Raw genomic sequence first — 14626 nt, 5'->3', positions numbered from 1 at the left:
GGTCATAACGTCGGGAGAGAGCATCAGCTTTACTCTACTTGCTTGTAAAACTGTTCTGACATGGTAAATGTGTTTGCAATGTGTGACTGAGTGTTTCAGGATGTCGTCGATGTATGCCACCACAAACTGATTTATGATGTCCTTGAAGATCAAGTTAATAAATGATTGGAAAACCACGGGTGCATTGGCGTAACTTGGTACTCATAGTGCCCTCTCATGGTCACCTTCTTTTATCCGGATCAGGTTATAGGCGCTTCTTATATCACGTTTGGTGTAAATAGTGGCCTCCCACAGTTGTTCTAATGCTGACGGTACCAATGGCAAAGGGTAGTGGAACTTAATGGTAACATTGTTTAGCCCTCTATAAATCAATACATGGTCTTAACCCACCATCCTTCTTTTCGACGAAAAAGAATCTTGCTGCCGCTGGTGATGTAGAAGGACGGATGAAACCTGACTTGAGGGCTTCAGTGATATAGTCATCCATTGCCTGGCTTTCAGTGCGAGACATTGGGTAAACCTTGCTTTTGGGGGGCATAGCGTTGGGTAACAGATAAATAGCACAGTCATGGGGTCTATGGGAAGGTAATTGTGTGGCCTTGATCTTACTAAATACCTCTGAGAGATCTTGATAACAGAATGGGATCTTGGGTGGCTTGGTTTCAGGGCTTTCAATACTCGTGGTAAGACAGTGGTACGGTTTGTGGGGGAGGCATTGATCATGACAGAAATCAGACCAACTAATTCACCCAGTTGCCATAATATGTGAGGATCATGGACAGAAAGCCAGGGGAATACCAGAATCACTTCGTGCTTGGGGGAGTCCACAACGTAAAGTGTGATAGATTCTTGATGATGGAGGATGCCTGCTTGAAGGGTGAAAGTTTGGGTCTGGCTGGTGATTCCTTCACCAATAAAGGTGTTGCTGATGGCTTTGATTTTCAGCAGAGGGGTACAAGGTTGAGTAGGGATGTTAAATTTTGACACAATATTACTGTCGATTAAGTTGAGAGTGGCTCCAGAGTCAATCAACTCCACAGTAAAAGCACAGATTGTTTCGGCGACATCTCTCTCTTTTATCCTCTGAAAGCCGTGAGACACCAAGTTGCATGGGTTCTTGATCCTGGTATACCCTGACTGTATACACTGATTTTTGGAGACTCTTTTTGTTGGTCTTACAATAAGGTGCTTGGCGCATGGGGTTGTCAATCTTTATTGATAAGGTGATAAAACCGGAAAAGGATAATTCCTCACCAGTTCGGTTTGGAGGTCAATTCCGAAGATATAGCGCTTTTAGCGTGATGTCATTCCAATCAGTGTGCTGCGAGAGTTCAGAATTCAATGGCGAAATCAGCTGCAGTTCGATCCCCTGAGTTATATTCAAGAGTTGCGTGGATATATGTCTTTTCCATTTGCTGGATATTCAAATACCTCAAGTAGTTGCTGAATAAAATAATCAACAGAGTATCTCAGTCTTGGATCATTGTGCCAAATGGATGCAGCCCAGTCAATCTTTCTGTTCCTCAGATACGAACTTAGTTTCTTGATGTTCGAGGTATAACTTAACTTGACGCGCAAACCCTTTATGTTGTTCGACAGTACCATCAAATTTATCAGGAGGAACAAAGCTTACCGATTGGTGTGTGGTTGGAGGGAGGGAGCGGATGAAATTAGGTAAATGCTTGTTGACTGACTGTAACTTGGTGAGCAGCTCCTGGTAACTCTTCAATCAATCATTTTTATTTATATAGCGCTTTTAACAACACAGGTTGCATCAAAGCACTAAACTCTTCATCAGTTCGCTTTGCTAAGCAAACGCTGCTTGAAGATTAGTTTCTTCCGCTGGATTCATGGGAGGCGAAGTATTCTGTAATGAAGGCACGTAGGCTGAGTTTGAATCTATACACGGAAGTTTAATAAGGGCAAGGCAATACACAGAGTGATAGGCAGACAGAGAGTCAGCAACGAATAAGGCAGTCCGCTCAGTTATCAAATACAGGGAAATATCCAGAGGCAGAGTCAGTAGGCAGGCAATAGGTCAAAACCAGAATACAGTCCAATCAGGCAAACAATACAAGAGGGTGAATCCAAGAATTAAAACACAGATTACCAAGCAGAGATCATACACAGCAGAGTCAAACAGGCAAAATGGTAGAACGTTTGGTAAGGCAGATGAACTGGCAACACTTCACACTAAGTTAGGCCTTCCAACAGGAAATGGGTGCAGAAGAAGCAGAGGGAGGAGTACTGCTAGAACTCCAGTGAGAGCTCCCTCTGCTGGCTAGGCGTTACAGTGTGGCTGAAGGGAGGGAGGACTATTTTTATACACTGATTACAATTTTTGCACATTTTAGTGTTAGGCCTATAAATTGTTATAACGCTCACTTGTAGTGCAGTTTTTAATGTGTATGTTGAGTTTCACCCCTTTTTATGAGTTTTATTCATGTTATTCCTCCATCAATTAAAATGCAAAAAAATGGATAACAAAAAGTTATCCTTTCACATGAGGTTCAGAAATGGCATGGCATGATTTTTTTCTGACTTTCCACGATTTCTTAATTTTCTTACTCTGTTGAAACCATGGTTCCATAGATATTGATGAATCTGCTTGCTTAGACAGCTGATGTATTACAGCATAGTTTAAGTAATGCATTAGATGAGGCCTTGTTTTAAAATGCAATATAAATAAATTATGAGATTAAATGTGCCACAAAAATAGTTTGTTAAAAGGAGTAACATATATTCCATTATACCTTCATTTGTATTATTTATAGTTGCTTTTCAAATGGACTCTTGTTTAGGGACATCTCAGGGAAACATATATAGCTGCTATTTAAAAGTTATATATAAAAGGAAGGAGGGACATAATGGGTAAAAGGCATGCCCTGGGTAAAACATGTAGGCCTAAGATTTACGCAGGGTGGGGACTTCATACACTTGGCCATGAGCGACACGTACATTAGCGATTGGTCTCTGAACAGTGCAGAGCTACGCACGGAGAGCCCACGCTTACATCGTTTACTGTGTATAAACGGCAAAAAAAATCCACTTGGGTCACTTGGTTCCGCCTCCAGTCTGGTTTCTTAGGGGGATTTTTCAACTCTTCTCAACACAAGGGGGCTCGTGTCTTGAAGCTGCAAAACGAAAGTATGTTGCTGCAGACCAAGACGAGGCGCCTGAAAGGTAAGGCGTGTGTTTGAGAGTGTTCTGTGAGATGCGTGGTTTTCAAAAAAAAAAACAAAAACACAAAACAGCGAGATATCATTTTAAAATAGCGTAAGAACTAAATATATTTTATTTATTTCGTCCTTAATTATATATAAAAAACATGCTTTCATTAAATAGCCATTTTAGTATGTTGTTGTTGGTGTCGGTATTAAAGTTACATTGAGTGACTGGCACATACAGATGAAAACGTTTCACAGATTTAGGGCCACGCGGACGTGTTTGACAGCCTAATGCTATTCAGTAGGGTAGGGTTTTTTTATATATAGCACGAAGCTTTAACCTAGTCCTGTTTAGGCAGTAGACATTTTTTTCTCCGCTTAAGGAAAGTATACCAGCAATCGCGCTGGACGTTTTTTTTTATTTTTATTTATTAATTTGTTTTAAATAAATGTGTTTATCAGACATTGCACCGGGAGGCTTCTCATCTGTCAGTTAGCAGTCAGTTTAACTGTTATATAAGACTGTGTGATATTTGTCAGCGATGCAGGGCATCTCTATGGTGAGGAGCACATCTTTAGCTGTATTATTAAAATTAAACACCGAAAATAATGTCATGTAGTATGTTAGACGATGCAGATTATTTGCAATCCAGAGGACTGCTGGTGAGACCCACTGCTGTCGTACCTTCTTCAGTGATGAGTCAGCAGAGTGAAGAGCAATACTTGGTTTTTAATGGCTTGCATTTATTATAGGTCTAATTATAATATGGTTCTTAACATCCCACATCAGGCCGTCATTGTAGCCCTCACAATAATGTGTGTATAAAGTGCTCAGCTGCTAATGCACTACATAAGGCTTAGTGAAGGAATTTTTGAACAGCACAATAATTTTACATTAAATAACACATTCTCATAGCTATTGTGTCAATCCAGTGCAAATTCCAGTAAAACTTGCAACTAAAGGTCATTTAATGTGTAAACAACTTCCCACGACATGGTCCAGTGGCACCAGATGAAAGATTTCCTTATTCCTCTGCCAAACCTTTCACTTAGCTTGCTGCAAAAAAAAACAAAACAAAAAAAAACATTAAACGGACAGTTCACCCAAAAAATGAAAATTTGAAAATTCTGTCATTACTGTTCACCTTCACAGTCATTTTAAACCCGTAAGACCTTTGTTCATCTTGATTCATTCAGCACCATTGTGGTTATCTTGTGAACTTGCATTACCTGACAGGGAAGTAAAAACAAAAAGACTGTCTGATTTACTGCACGTAAATTCACCAATTTCTCCCAAGTTACATGCAAGTAAGTGGCTGGTGAACTAGAGGAAGAATAGAGTGAACTTTATAGTTACTATGTGTATCTGATATTAATAAAACATGTAAGCGAGTTATATTTGAATGGATTGTTATTGCTGCTTCCATAAACATCTGCGTGTACTTTACAATCTCTAAATGTATTTTTTTTACTAGTTGTTATGCGTATTTACATATCTAAAAGCTAAAATAAACATCATCTGGTTAAAAACACTGCATAGTTGTGGTTATATGAGAAGTGTCAGCCAAAGCGTGAAAGCACAATTTCAGTATGGCAGTTATGTGACATCACTGAACATTATAAATCCCAAATGTGGGATTGTAAAAAGGTGTGTGACAGAATTTAAATTTATGGATGAGCTATTTGAACATTTATTTTAGTGGGTCCATTAGACACATAATAGACACAGTCCATTTGTCTGGAAGCAGAATAAGCTCATTCGTCGAGGGACAATCCGGGCTAATGTTTATTGATTTATAAATTTTGTGGGAGCACTTATTACTAATCAATAAACTGATCCTGGTGTTGACCGTTAAAAAATACTTTCTCTTTCGATCTCTTCTATGTTTCCTATGTTATACACCCAGAAAAGTGATTTGGCTTATGGAGCTGAACTCTGATGGTCTGAAAGCACCGTAATGAGTGGGAAAGTCTGGATATTTATAAGTGTAAGTTATAATCTTGCTAATGTATTAGTGGAGTAGTAAGGTGTAGGCAATGTGTTGTGTGGCTACAGTTTATACCTTGTTAATGATAGCCAATGGTAACTGTTTTATGAGAAGAAGTAATCTAATTTCCATCAGATACATAACATGAGATTAACTATTTTAGATGACTGTTGTCCAGAGGTGGGACTTGATTTTTGGCATTTCTGTTATAGGCTATTTCATGCATCACCCATATTTACCATGTCCAGTCCAAGTGCATGGATCAAGATATTAAGTTACATCTGGTGAGTCGATCTTTCACTGTTTTTGTGATTTTCTGCCCATATCACTCAGCCTGAGGCCTGATGTCTTTTTCTGAATTTTTAATTTGGAGAAGCGTCCTGCAAAAGTGTTGTCCTTCATCTACGCTTTTTCATAGCTTTATGAAACATTGGATTCTAATTACTCAATCATAATGTTTGTTCATTCACCATCAAAGTGTAAATTGTAGTCCCTGAGAACCAGCTTGCTATAATGTGCTTGATTTATGTCTCTTATATGTCTCATGGTTAATGTTCATTTAATTAATTCATTAATACGCTATTAAACTCAAAAGCTGTATTTCTTAATACTATTGAAATGTTTATTTTTTATGTAACTAGTTTTAACCAATATGAACAAATACTGTAACCAATTTGTTACTTACAATTAATATGATTTTACTTATGCATGCATTAACCAGTGTTAACTAATTAATATTGTGAAGTGTTACTCTAAAATCAATATTTTATTTATTTGTTAAGTATAATAGTCATAATTTATAATTATTATTGTAAAAATATGTACTCTCAATTGTAAGTTGTACTCTCAATTGTAAGTTGTACTCTCAATTGTAAGTCGCTTTGGATAAAAGCGTCTGCAAAATGACTAAATGTAAATGTAAATGTAAATATAAGATGATACACAATGACATTCTAATCACTGTCACATTTACAGTTTATGCACTTACCTGTACTTACAGTGTACTTGCATAAGAAAGTGCTGATATAAGATAAGGTATCTACATGGGTTAGAGTTAGGTTTATGGCTAGGTTTAGGGTTAGTACCTAGTTACTACCTAGTTGTTGTAATTACTATTATTGGAATACATGTACATGTTGACTAGGACTTTAAAATAAAGTGCTCCCGTATTTAATAACGGATTATATATATTGACTGTACATGATCCTCTAAATATGTACATACTGTATTTTCTGTCAAATCCACACAGGATGAGCTGTTGTTGAAGGAGCACATGTTTCGGATTAAGGTGTTCTCACCTGACACAAAGGTAAGAGCAAAAATAAGCAATATGTACCACAAATGTGTGTGTGTGTGTGTGTGTATATATATATATATATATATATATACAGACGTGACAAAATTGTTGGTACCCTTCGGTCAATGAAAGAAAAAGTCACAATGGTCACAGAAATAACTGTTATCTGACAAAAGTAATAATAAATAAAAATTCTATAAATGTTAACCAATGAAAGTCAGACATTGTTTTTCAACCATGCTTCAACAGAATTATTTAAAAAAATAAACTCACTAAACAGGCATGGACAAAAATGATGGTACCCCTAGAAAACACTGAAAATAATGTGACCAAAGGGACATGTTAATTCAAGGTGTGTCCACTAATTAGCATCACAGGTGTCTACAACCTTGTAATCAGCCATTGGGCCTATATATATGGCTCCAGGTAATCACTGTGTTGTTTGGTGATATGGTGTGTACCACACACTCGACATGGACCAGAGGAAGCAAAGGAAAGAGTTGTCTCAAGAGATCAGAAAGAAAATTATAGACAAGCATGTTAAAGGTAAAGGCTATAAGACCATCTCCAAGCAACTAGATGTTCCTGTGACTACAGTTGCACATATTATTCAGAAGTTTAAGATCCATGGGACTGTAGCCAACCTCCTGGACGTGGCCGCAGGAGGAAAATTGATGACAAATCTAAGAGACGGATAATCCGAATGGTAACAAAAAGAGCCTAGAAAGACTTCTAAAGAGATTCAAGGTGAACTTCATGCTCAAGGAACATCAGTGTCAGATCGCACCATCCGTCGTTGTTTGAGCCAAAGTGGACTACATGGGAGACGACCAAGGAGGACACCATTGTTGAAAACGAATCATAAAAAGCAAGACTGGAATATGCCAAACTACATGTTGACAAGCCACAAAGCTTCTGGGAGAATGTCCTGTGGACAGATGAGACAAAAATCGAAGTTTTTGCCAAGGCACATCAGCTGTATGTTCACAGACGAAAAAATGAAGCATATCAAGAAAAGAACACTGTCCCTACTGTGAAACATGGAGGAGGCTCTGTTATGTTCTGGGGCTGCTTTGCTGCGTCTGGCACAGGGTGTCTTGAATCTGTGCAGGGTACAATGAAATCTCAAGACTATCAAGGAATTCTAGAGAGAAATGTACTAGCCAGTGTCAGAAAGCTTGGTCTCAGTCGCAGGTCATGGGTCTTGCAACAGGACAATGACCCAAAACACACCGCTAAAAACACCCAAGAATGGCTAAGAGGAAAAATTGGACTATTGTAAAGTGGCCTTCTATGAGCCCTGACCTCAATCCTATTGAGCATCTTTGGAAGGAGCTGAAACATGCAGTCTGGAAAAGGCACCCTTCAAACCGGACACAACTGGAGCAGTTTGCTCATGAGGAGTGGGCCAAAATACCTGCTGAGAGGTGCAGAAGTCTCATTGACAGTTACAGGAAGCGTTTGATTGCAGTGATTGCCTCAAAAGGTTGCGCAACAAAATATTAAGTTAGGGTACCATCATTTTTGTCCAGGTCTGTTTCATGAGTTTATTTTTTTAATAATTCTGTTGAAGCATGGTTGAAAAACAATGTCTGACTTTCATTGGTTAACATTTATAGAATTTTATTTATTATTACTTTTGTCAGATTAAAGTTATTTCTGTGACCATTGTGAGTTTTTCTTTCATTGACCAAAGGGTACCAACAATTTTGTCCACGTATATATATATATATATATATATATATATATATATATATATATATATATATATATATAATTAACTTTAATTAAAATTAACTAGCCACAAAACCTTATTTTTCTGTCAGTCTATACTGGTATAAATAATTGAGGTTAATAATTAATAATAGTTATGTTATGGTTACATCATTTTCCTGACTGTTTTTCCAGGAGCACGAGCTTCTGTCAGTAGTAAATACTCTGTGTGCGTATTGGACAAATAATAAGGATAAGGATATAGAAAAATTACAAGTGCTAAAAACTTTCGATATAATGCTGCATGAAGTGAGTATGCTGTTTAACTTATCATATTCATTCATTCAGTTTCAAACATGAAAATGGTTCAGTTCTGACTGCAAGGTTCACCTATTTCTCTTTATAGCTACATAAACAATTTGAAGACGTTTGTACAAATCTCAACTGCACAGAAGCTTACGCTGTACATGCCATTGATACAGCCGCTTTCGGTGAAATGTACAGGAATTCTTGCAATTTATCAGTATCAGGTATAGACATTTAATATTTCAGCATTTATCTTTTTTCTTCGTTCTTGCCCTTACTCTAGATTATTCATAATATGAACAGCGGTTAGCATTAATCCCTGTAAAAGGCAACACTTACTTGTAGTTTAAGGCACTGAATTAACATAATTTACATGAAGTGGTTTGCAGATTATGAATTTTGCTCACATTCTCTCTTTTTTCTACTTAGACCTGAAGTGTCCATCAAAGAGTATGTTATTTGACATTATCTCACTTAAATGATATCCATGATGTACCTTTTTGTCTATTATTTGACAAAAATGTAATTAAGCTGATAAAAAAAAAATGTTACCTTGTTTAAACAACAGATGATTATTTTTTACACACACATAAAAAGTTTTAAAATGTAAAATTTTGGCTAATGAAATTGTTCTGGATGTTTCACACGCAGTATTACATGTGCAGCTTTATCATGTTTTGTATCACACAGGCGAACCTTTAACAACGATCAGCCCGACTCCCGAATTCAGTAAGCCAACTCAGGTTCTTATTTTATATCTCAAACAGATTTTTTCACTGCTATTAACAAGCGTTGATGCTGAAAAAAGATCATTACTTTATGCACATTCAAAACTATTTCTGAAACTGTTTGGAGGTACATGAATGAAACATTCCCTACTAAACGGACCTAATTATTAAATAGTGACAACAAAGAAAATAATGGAAAGAAAATGAAACTGAAAATAAGTGAAAGGAAAAGAAAACTGCCACATTCAAAGTTTTGTCCATCAATCCATAACAGCACATGCGTGGTATCATAGTTGTATTGGTCTTTCGAAGCTAAGTGTAATATAATATCTTTTCTAATTAATCAGGCACAACATTTTTAACGACGGTCAATTTAGTAACCACAGACCATGAAAGTAAGCAAATTCAATATTGTATTTCATATTTACATCAATACAGAGACCTTATCTGCAGTTTTTTGATTTTTTTTTTACATCAAACCACGTTTTCTAATCACATAGGCATAACATCTTTAACAACAGTGATCAGCCCAAACATCACTGCCCCCGAAAGTAAGGATCCCACCTTCTTGAATTAAGTAAATACTATAATACACCGAGCAATAAATTCCAGTTTCGTTTTTAAAAATAGCACAAATTTGATAAGATTTAAATAAACTAAAATAAATTTAACTGGAAATATCCTTAAATATTCTCATTTCCTTAATTAAAGTTGTTTTTTTTTAATATGAGTATGCAATATTTTGTAGATTTGACAGCAGATCCATCGGCACAGACAGAAGCCATCAGTAAGTTTATCTCTTGCGAGAGCAGCTTCTTATGTAATGAGCAGCATAATACCTTCAGCATACCCACAGGCGCTTTCAGTGGCCATCTGACATAGTTCACATTCAGAAATGTTCAGCAGACCCTCACAGAAATGCTGCCCTTGGCCTTTTTTTGTTGTTGCTATTTGCTCAGTTCGCATCTGTTTGTGAAATACTAACTCAAACAATCACTGAACACTTAAACTCAACATTTATTTGTCATTCTGAAATCATATGTATTGACTTGCTGATGATTAGCTGAATACATATACCGGATTGCACCTAATGAAAGCTTGTGCATTGTCACAAATGACTAATTTTACTAAAATAGCCATTTGCTAATCATTTTGTGCAGAACTACTAATTGTTTTGCTAATATGATTTGTTTCACCCTAATCTTTAAAATCACAAGCCATTGAGCCATATATGCCACTATATACTATTGTTTGAGTTGACACTGGCTGCTATATCTCATGTTTGTGTATGACTTTCCCATTTATTACAGTTAAAGATGGCAGTCAGCGGGGTAAGTTTCAGATCTGAGGGTCTTTCTGACCAATTATTTTTTATCTTTCAAGTCTTTTCTCTTTCTACAAACCTGAAAACCAATTTTTTTCTCTCTCCAAGCTACCCATGGACTCCTGATTGTGTCATTTCTGCTGAATATATTTTTACTCTTCGTTGTGTTAAACATGTACAGGAAGGTAAATTTGCCTAAACATTAATTTGTGATTTTGTATGAAATTAAATGTTGTTTTTTACTGGCTAAAATACGATTCATCTATCCGTATCCATGAAAAAACTTTTGTGAAAAATACAGTTTAAAAATTAATACAGTCCAAAACAGCTGTAAACTAATTTTAATGCAAGAGGATAACACTATAGGACGCATTATTATAGATTGACATTTTATGTGCTTTATTTCTTTAAAATTGAAATCCTTTGCTTATATGGGAATGTTTTATGGCATTACTTTAAGTTTTAACTATGAGAATAAGTTTTATATTTATATTTTATTCATGCAATATTTTGAATCTTTTTTTAATTAATCCAATTACGTTGTCTGAGCAGCTTCATCAGTGATGGGTAACTTTAACCTTCAGTATAATTGACGGATTTCATTTTTTTCTTTTTTACAGTCAAAAACACACAGTGAGACGCCACATGAGTCACAAGTCATTTGATTTAGGTAACACAATTTTTGTAGATTTTTTGAAAAGGCTTCAAATGAGCATGATGTACAGATGCTGGTCACATAATTAGAATATCATCAAAAAGTTGATTTATTTCACTAATTCCATTCAAAAAGTGAAACTTGTATATTATATTCATTTATTACACACAGACTGATATATTTCAAATGTTTATTTTTTTAATTTTGATGATTATAACTAATGAAAACCGCAAATTCAGTATCAAAATTAGAATATTGTGAAAAGGTTCAATATTGAAGACACCTGGTGCCACACTCTAATCAGCTAATTAACTCAAAACACCTGCAAAGGCCTTTAAGATTGCTGACTTGACAGTTGTCCAAAAGACAACCATTGACATATTGCGCAAGGGAGGCAAGACACAAAAGGTCATTCCAAAAGAGGCTGGCTGTTTACTTGAACAACAGACAGCGTCAGAAGCGTCTCATCTGGGCTAAAGACAAAAGGGACTGGGCTCCTGTTGAGTGCTCCAAAGTTATGAAATTTTGTAAATCCAGGTCCCAGAGTCTGAAGGAATAGAGGAGAGGCATACAATCCACGTTGCTTGAGGTCCAGTGTAGTTTCCACAGTCAGTGATGGTTTGGGGTGCCATGTCATCTGCTGTTGTTGGTCCATTGTGTTTTCTGAGGACCAGAAAGTTTTAGAGCACTTCGTGTCTCCTGCTGCTGAACAACTTTATGAAGATGCAGATTTAATTTTCCAACAGGACTTGGCACATGCACACAGTGCCAAAGCTACCAGTTTCTGGTTTAAGGACCATGGCATCCCTGTTCCTAACTGGCCAGCAAACTCTCCTGACCTTAACCCCATAGAAAATCTATGGGGTATTCTGAAGAGGAAGACGCGATTATGCCAGACCCAACAATGAGATATGTGTAATGAATGAATGTAATATACAAGTTTTACTTTTTGAATGGAACTAGTGGAATAGATCAACATTTTAATGATATTCTAATTATATGACCAGCACCTGTGTATGAAGCTTTTACTGAAGCGTTTACAGCTGTCTTGGACATTCAAGAGAAATTCAAGAATGTTACTTGCAATATTTGCATTATTCTTTCCCCTATTTCTCTTGCAGTAAATGAATAATTTTAGCACTTCGGGTAAGCAGATTTTTTTGTCATCTTAAATTTTACTCACAGAGATTCTTTATATATTTTATGTACATCTAAACTTTTTTTTTTTTCTGTTCAAGTGGTTTTCCAGCGACAAACATCATGTCCTCCAACCAATACATCTGTATAGGTCATTTGCACAAATCCCTGAAATATCCCATCAAATAACCCATCAAAGCAGATATTATCTGTGTTAAAGTTAGGCCTTGTGTAGCTCAGTCTCTAGAGCATTGTGTTTTTGCAATGAGACAACCTTCAGGTATGGGTTCAAACCCAAAAGTGCACATGCTCACAAAACACGTATTTTGATTGACAAAAATAATCTTATGTGAGACAGACGCAACATGACACTGCCATTATTTTTAAGCCCGCTAGAGAGCACTTAACCTAAAAACATAAATAAAGGCAAAAACTACCTATAGGGTTATTGTTTGTTGGAGGACCAGCTGATCATTCTCCAGTCATCTGTTACTGCATCCACACTGTTTTTAAAAAGTATTTTTCAGTTGCTAATTGTATATGTCTTATTGTGTGTTTTGGGCACCAATAGAATCCATCACACACCGGTAGACATACAGTAAATGGTTTACTGACCCAGAGTGACACAGAATTAAATGGTCTGTCTGTCAGTCCCAGTCCCCCAGTTTGGGATGTGTTTTAAGAAATATTTTAAATATACCACAATTTGCAATCGTAGATTATTTTATTAATCTTATTATTTATTATCATTTTTTTAATTTGGTCTACTTAGCTATACCCAGTTCTGTCCATTGTTCTGTCTATTATATAGTTTTTGTATTAGTACAGAAATGATTAGAAAAAAAATCTGTCCTCATCCTCCTGCTGGAGCAGGGTGATTGCTCTCTCAAGAACTATACAGAGACCTTCTTCATCCTCTCCAATGACTCCTGTTACCCAGACAGCTTTCTGTGCGGGATTTACTTCCGCGGACTAAACACCTCCAGTCAAACTTAGCTGTCCGGAAATGGTCCTCGAGAGAGCATCACCAGTTACATCGAGTAGGTGCTGGTGTCATGTAACTTGCCAATGACTGTTCAGCCCATGGACAATGACACCAGTCCCACTCAGGATCCAGAGTCCAGCCCACCATCTCACCGCGTTGCGGAGCCACAGCCTGAGCCCACCGATGAAGCAGTTGCGGAGTCTCACACGACCATGGAGCCTTCGCCGGAGAGAGCGACAGAGCCGTGGAGTGCCACCCGACCCAGGTGCGTGAGCCAGCAACAGAGCTTGCCATGGTGGAGACAGCCGAGTACAGCGAGAGCGTAGAGTGGGCCCCGTCCTCCACCAGAACCTCCTCCCAAGTTCCTGTTTTTGTTTTGTTTTTTTTTGGTGTGAGGACACACCTTCCGGGAGGGGGCCATATGTCACATGTGGACTTTTGTATTTTACTGTATTGTTCATATTATATAATATCTTACTATGTTTATATTTTACTATGTTTGCGTGTAAGAGTAAGAGGACATGAGGACATTCATAATATATTTCTGGGTATCTCAGATTATGTTATTGTTTTGTGCTAAAATTTGCATTGTTTGCGGCAATCGCACCTAATAAAACTGGAAATATTATCATGTATATCTTAGACCTCATTCAACAGAACTAAAAAGTTTTCTAAAAAAAAAAAAAAAGTCATTTTCATTATTTTGTGTCTTCATTACCAGTAATATAACTAGTGTTGACTAAGAAGTGGCTAAATAAGGGTCATTGGGACTATCTTGTTGAAGCCTGTCCTTGTGATGTTACACAGGACTGTTATACAGACCTCCCAAATATAACAAGGATTTTACTTGTGAATTCTCTGAATGTATCTGCTATGATAACGTGTTGTGCTACCCTTGTTATCTTAAATGATTTTAATATTCATGCCTGCTATGCTGATAGGCCTCTGGTTCAAGATTTTCTGGCTGAAGATTTTTACCTTACTCAGTCAGTTGTGGTATTCTGGACTCCATAGCCCCTTTTAAAAAGGTGAAATCTAAAACTTCTCTCATTCTCTAAGCCCTGGCATAATGCAGAGAGCCGATCAATAGAGACAGGCAGAGAGGAGATGAAAAAGAGATAAGCCTCAAGTCTTCCATGAGATACTTAGAGACTTTATGCATACGCACCCACAGTTTGCTAACTGCCACAGTAGCTCTGATATCTCAGAATTACCATTGTCCGAGAGTACTGTTTCAAACAGTAAATACAGCTTTGAATGTGACAGATTCAGTTGTTTTAGATAATTCTGGGAAAGCCTGTGAAAGTTTCTCACAATTTGTCGCTT

At 36.9% G+C, this 14626-nt stretch overlaps 1 protein-coding gene across 6 annotated transcripts; it reads left to right on the top strand.

The window, feature by feature from the left end:
* Positions 1-2942: 2942 nt before the first annotated feature.
* Positions 2943-13935, top strand: LOC122341756. 6 transcript variants are annotated; one of them, XM_043235346.1, is made up of 16 exons: positions 2944-3183; positions 5075-5155; positions 5368-5439; positions 6405-6464; positions 8361-8474; positions 8572-8695; positions 8901-8921; positions 9162-9200; positions 9547-9594; positions 9700-9750; positions 9948-9986; positions 10510-10530; positions 10632-10708; positions 11144-11193; positions 12300-12324; positions 12417-13935. In XM_043235346.1, the coding sequence occupies exons 2-14, from the start codon at positions 5126-5128 to the stop codon at positions 11186-11188; spliced, it is 741 nt and encodes a 246-aa protein (XP_043091281.1). In that variant the 5' UTR covers positions 2944-3183; positions 5075-5125; the 3' UTR covers positions 11189-11193; positions 12300-12324; positions 12417-13935. The 6 variants fall into 6 exon arrangements, 5 of the variants coding, with proteins under 5 accessions (XP_043091282.1, XP_043091285.1, XP_043091281.1 ...); XM_043235347.1 differs by lacking the exon at positions 11144-11193 and having other exon boundaries at positions 2943-3183; XM_043235348.1 differs by lacking the exons at positions 9547-9594; positions 9700-9750.
* The last annotated feature ends 691 nt before the right edge of the window (positions 13936-14626 follow it).

This window comes from Puntigrus tetrazona, chromosome 3 (genome assembly GCF_018831695.1).
Source record: "Puntigrus tetrazona isolate hp1 chromosome 3, ASM1883169v1, whole genome shotgun sequence".
NCBI classification, from domain to species: Eukaryota; Metazoa; Chordata; class Actinopteri; order Cypriniformes; family Cyprinidae; genus Puntigrus; species Puntigrus tetrazona.
This window is presented reverse-complemented; position numbering and strand designations above follow the sequence as displayed.

Excerpts from the sequence above, each read along its gene's own strand:
- LOC122341756 (XM_043235346.1), top strand. The coding sequence starts at position 5,126 with ATGAGTGGGAAAGTCTGGATATTTATAAGT. Across the intron at positions 8,696-8,900 it reads TTGCAATTTATCAGTATCAG|ACCTGAAGTGTCCATCAAAG; the intron begins GTATAGACATTT and ends TTTTCTACTTAG. Across the intron at positions 8,922-9,161 it reads CCTGAAGTGTCCATCAAAGA|GCGAACCTTTAACAACGATC; the intron begins GTATGTTATTTG and ends TGTATCACACAG.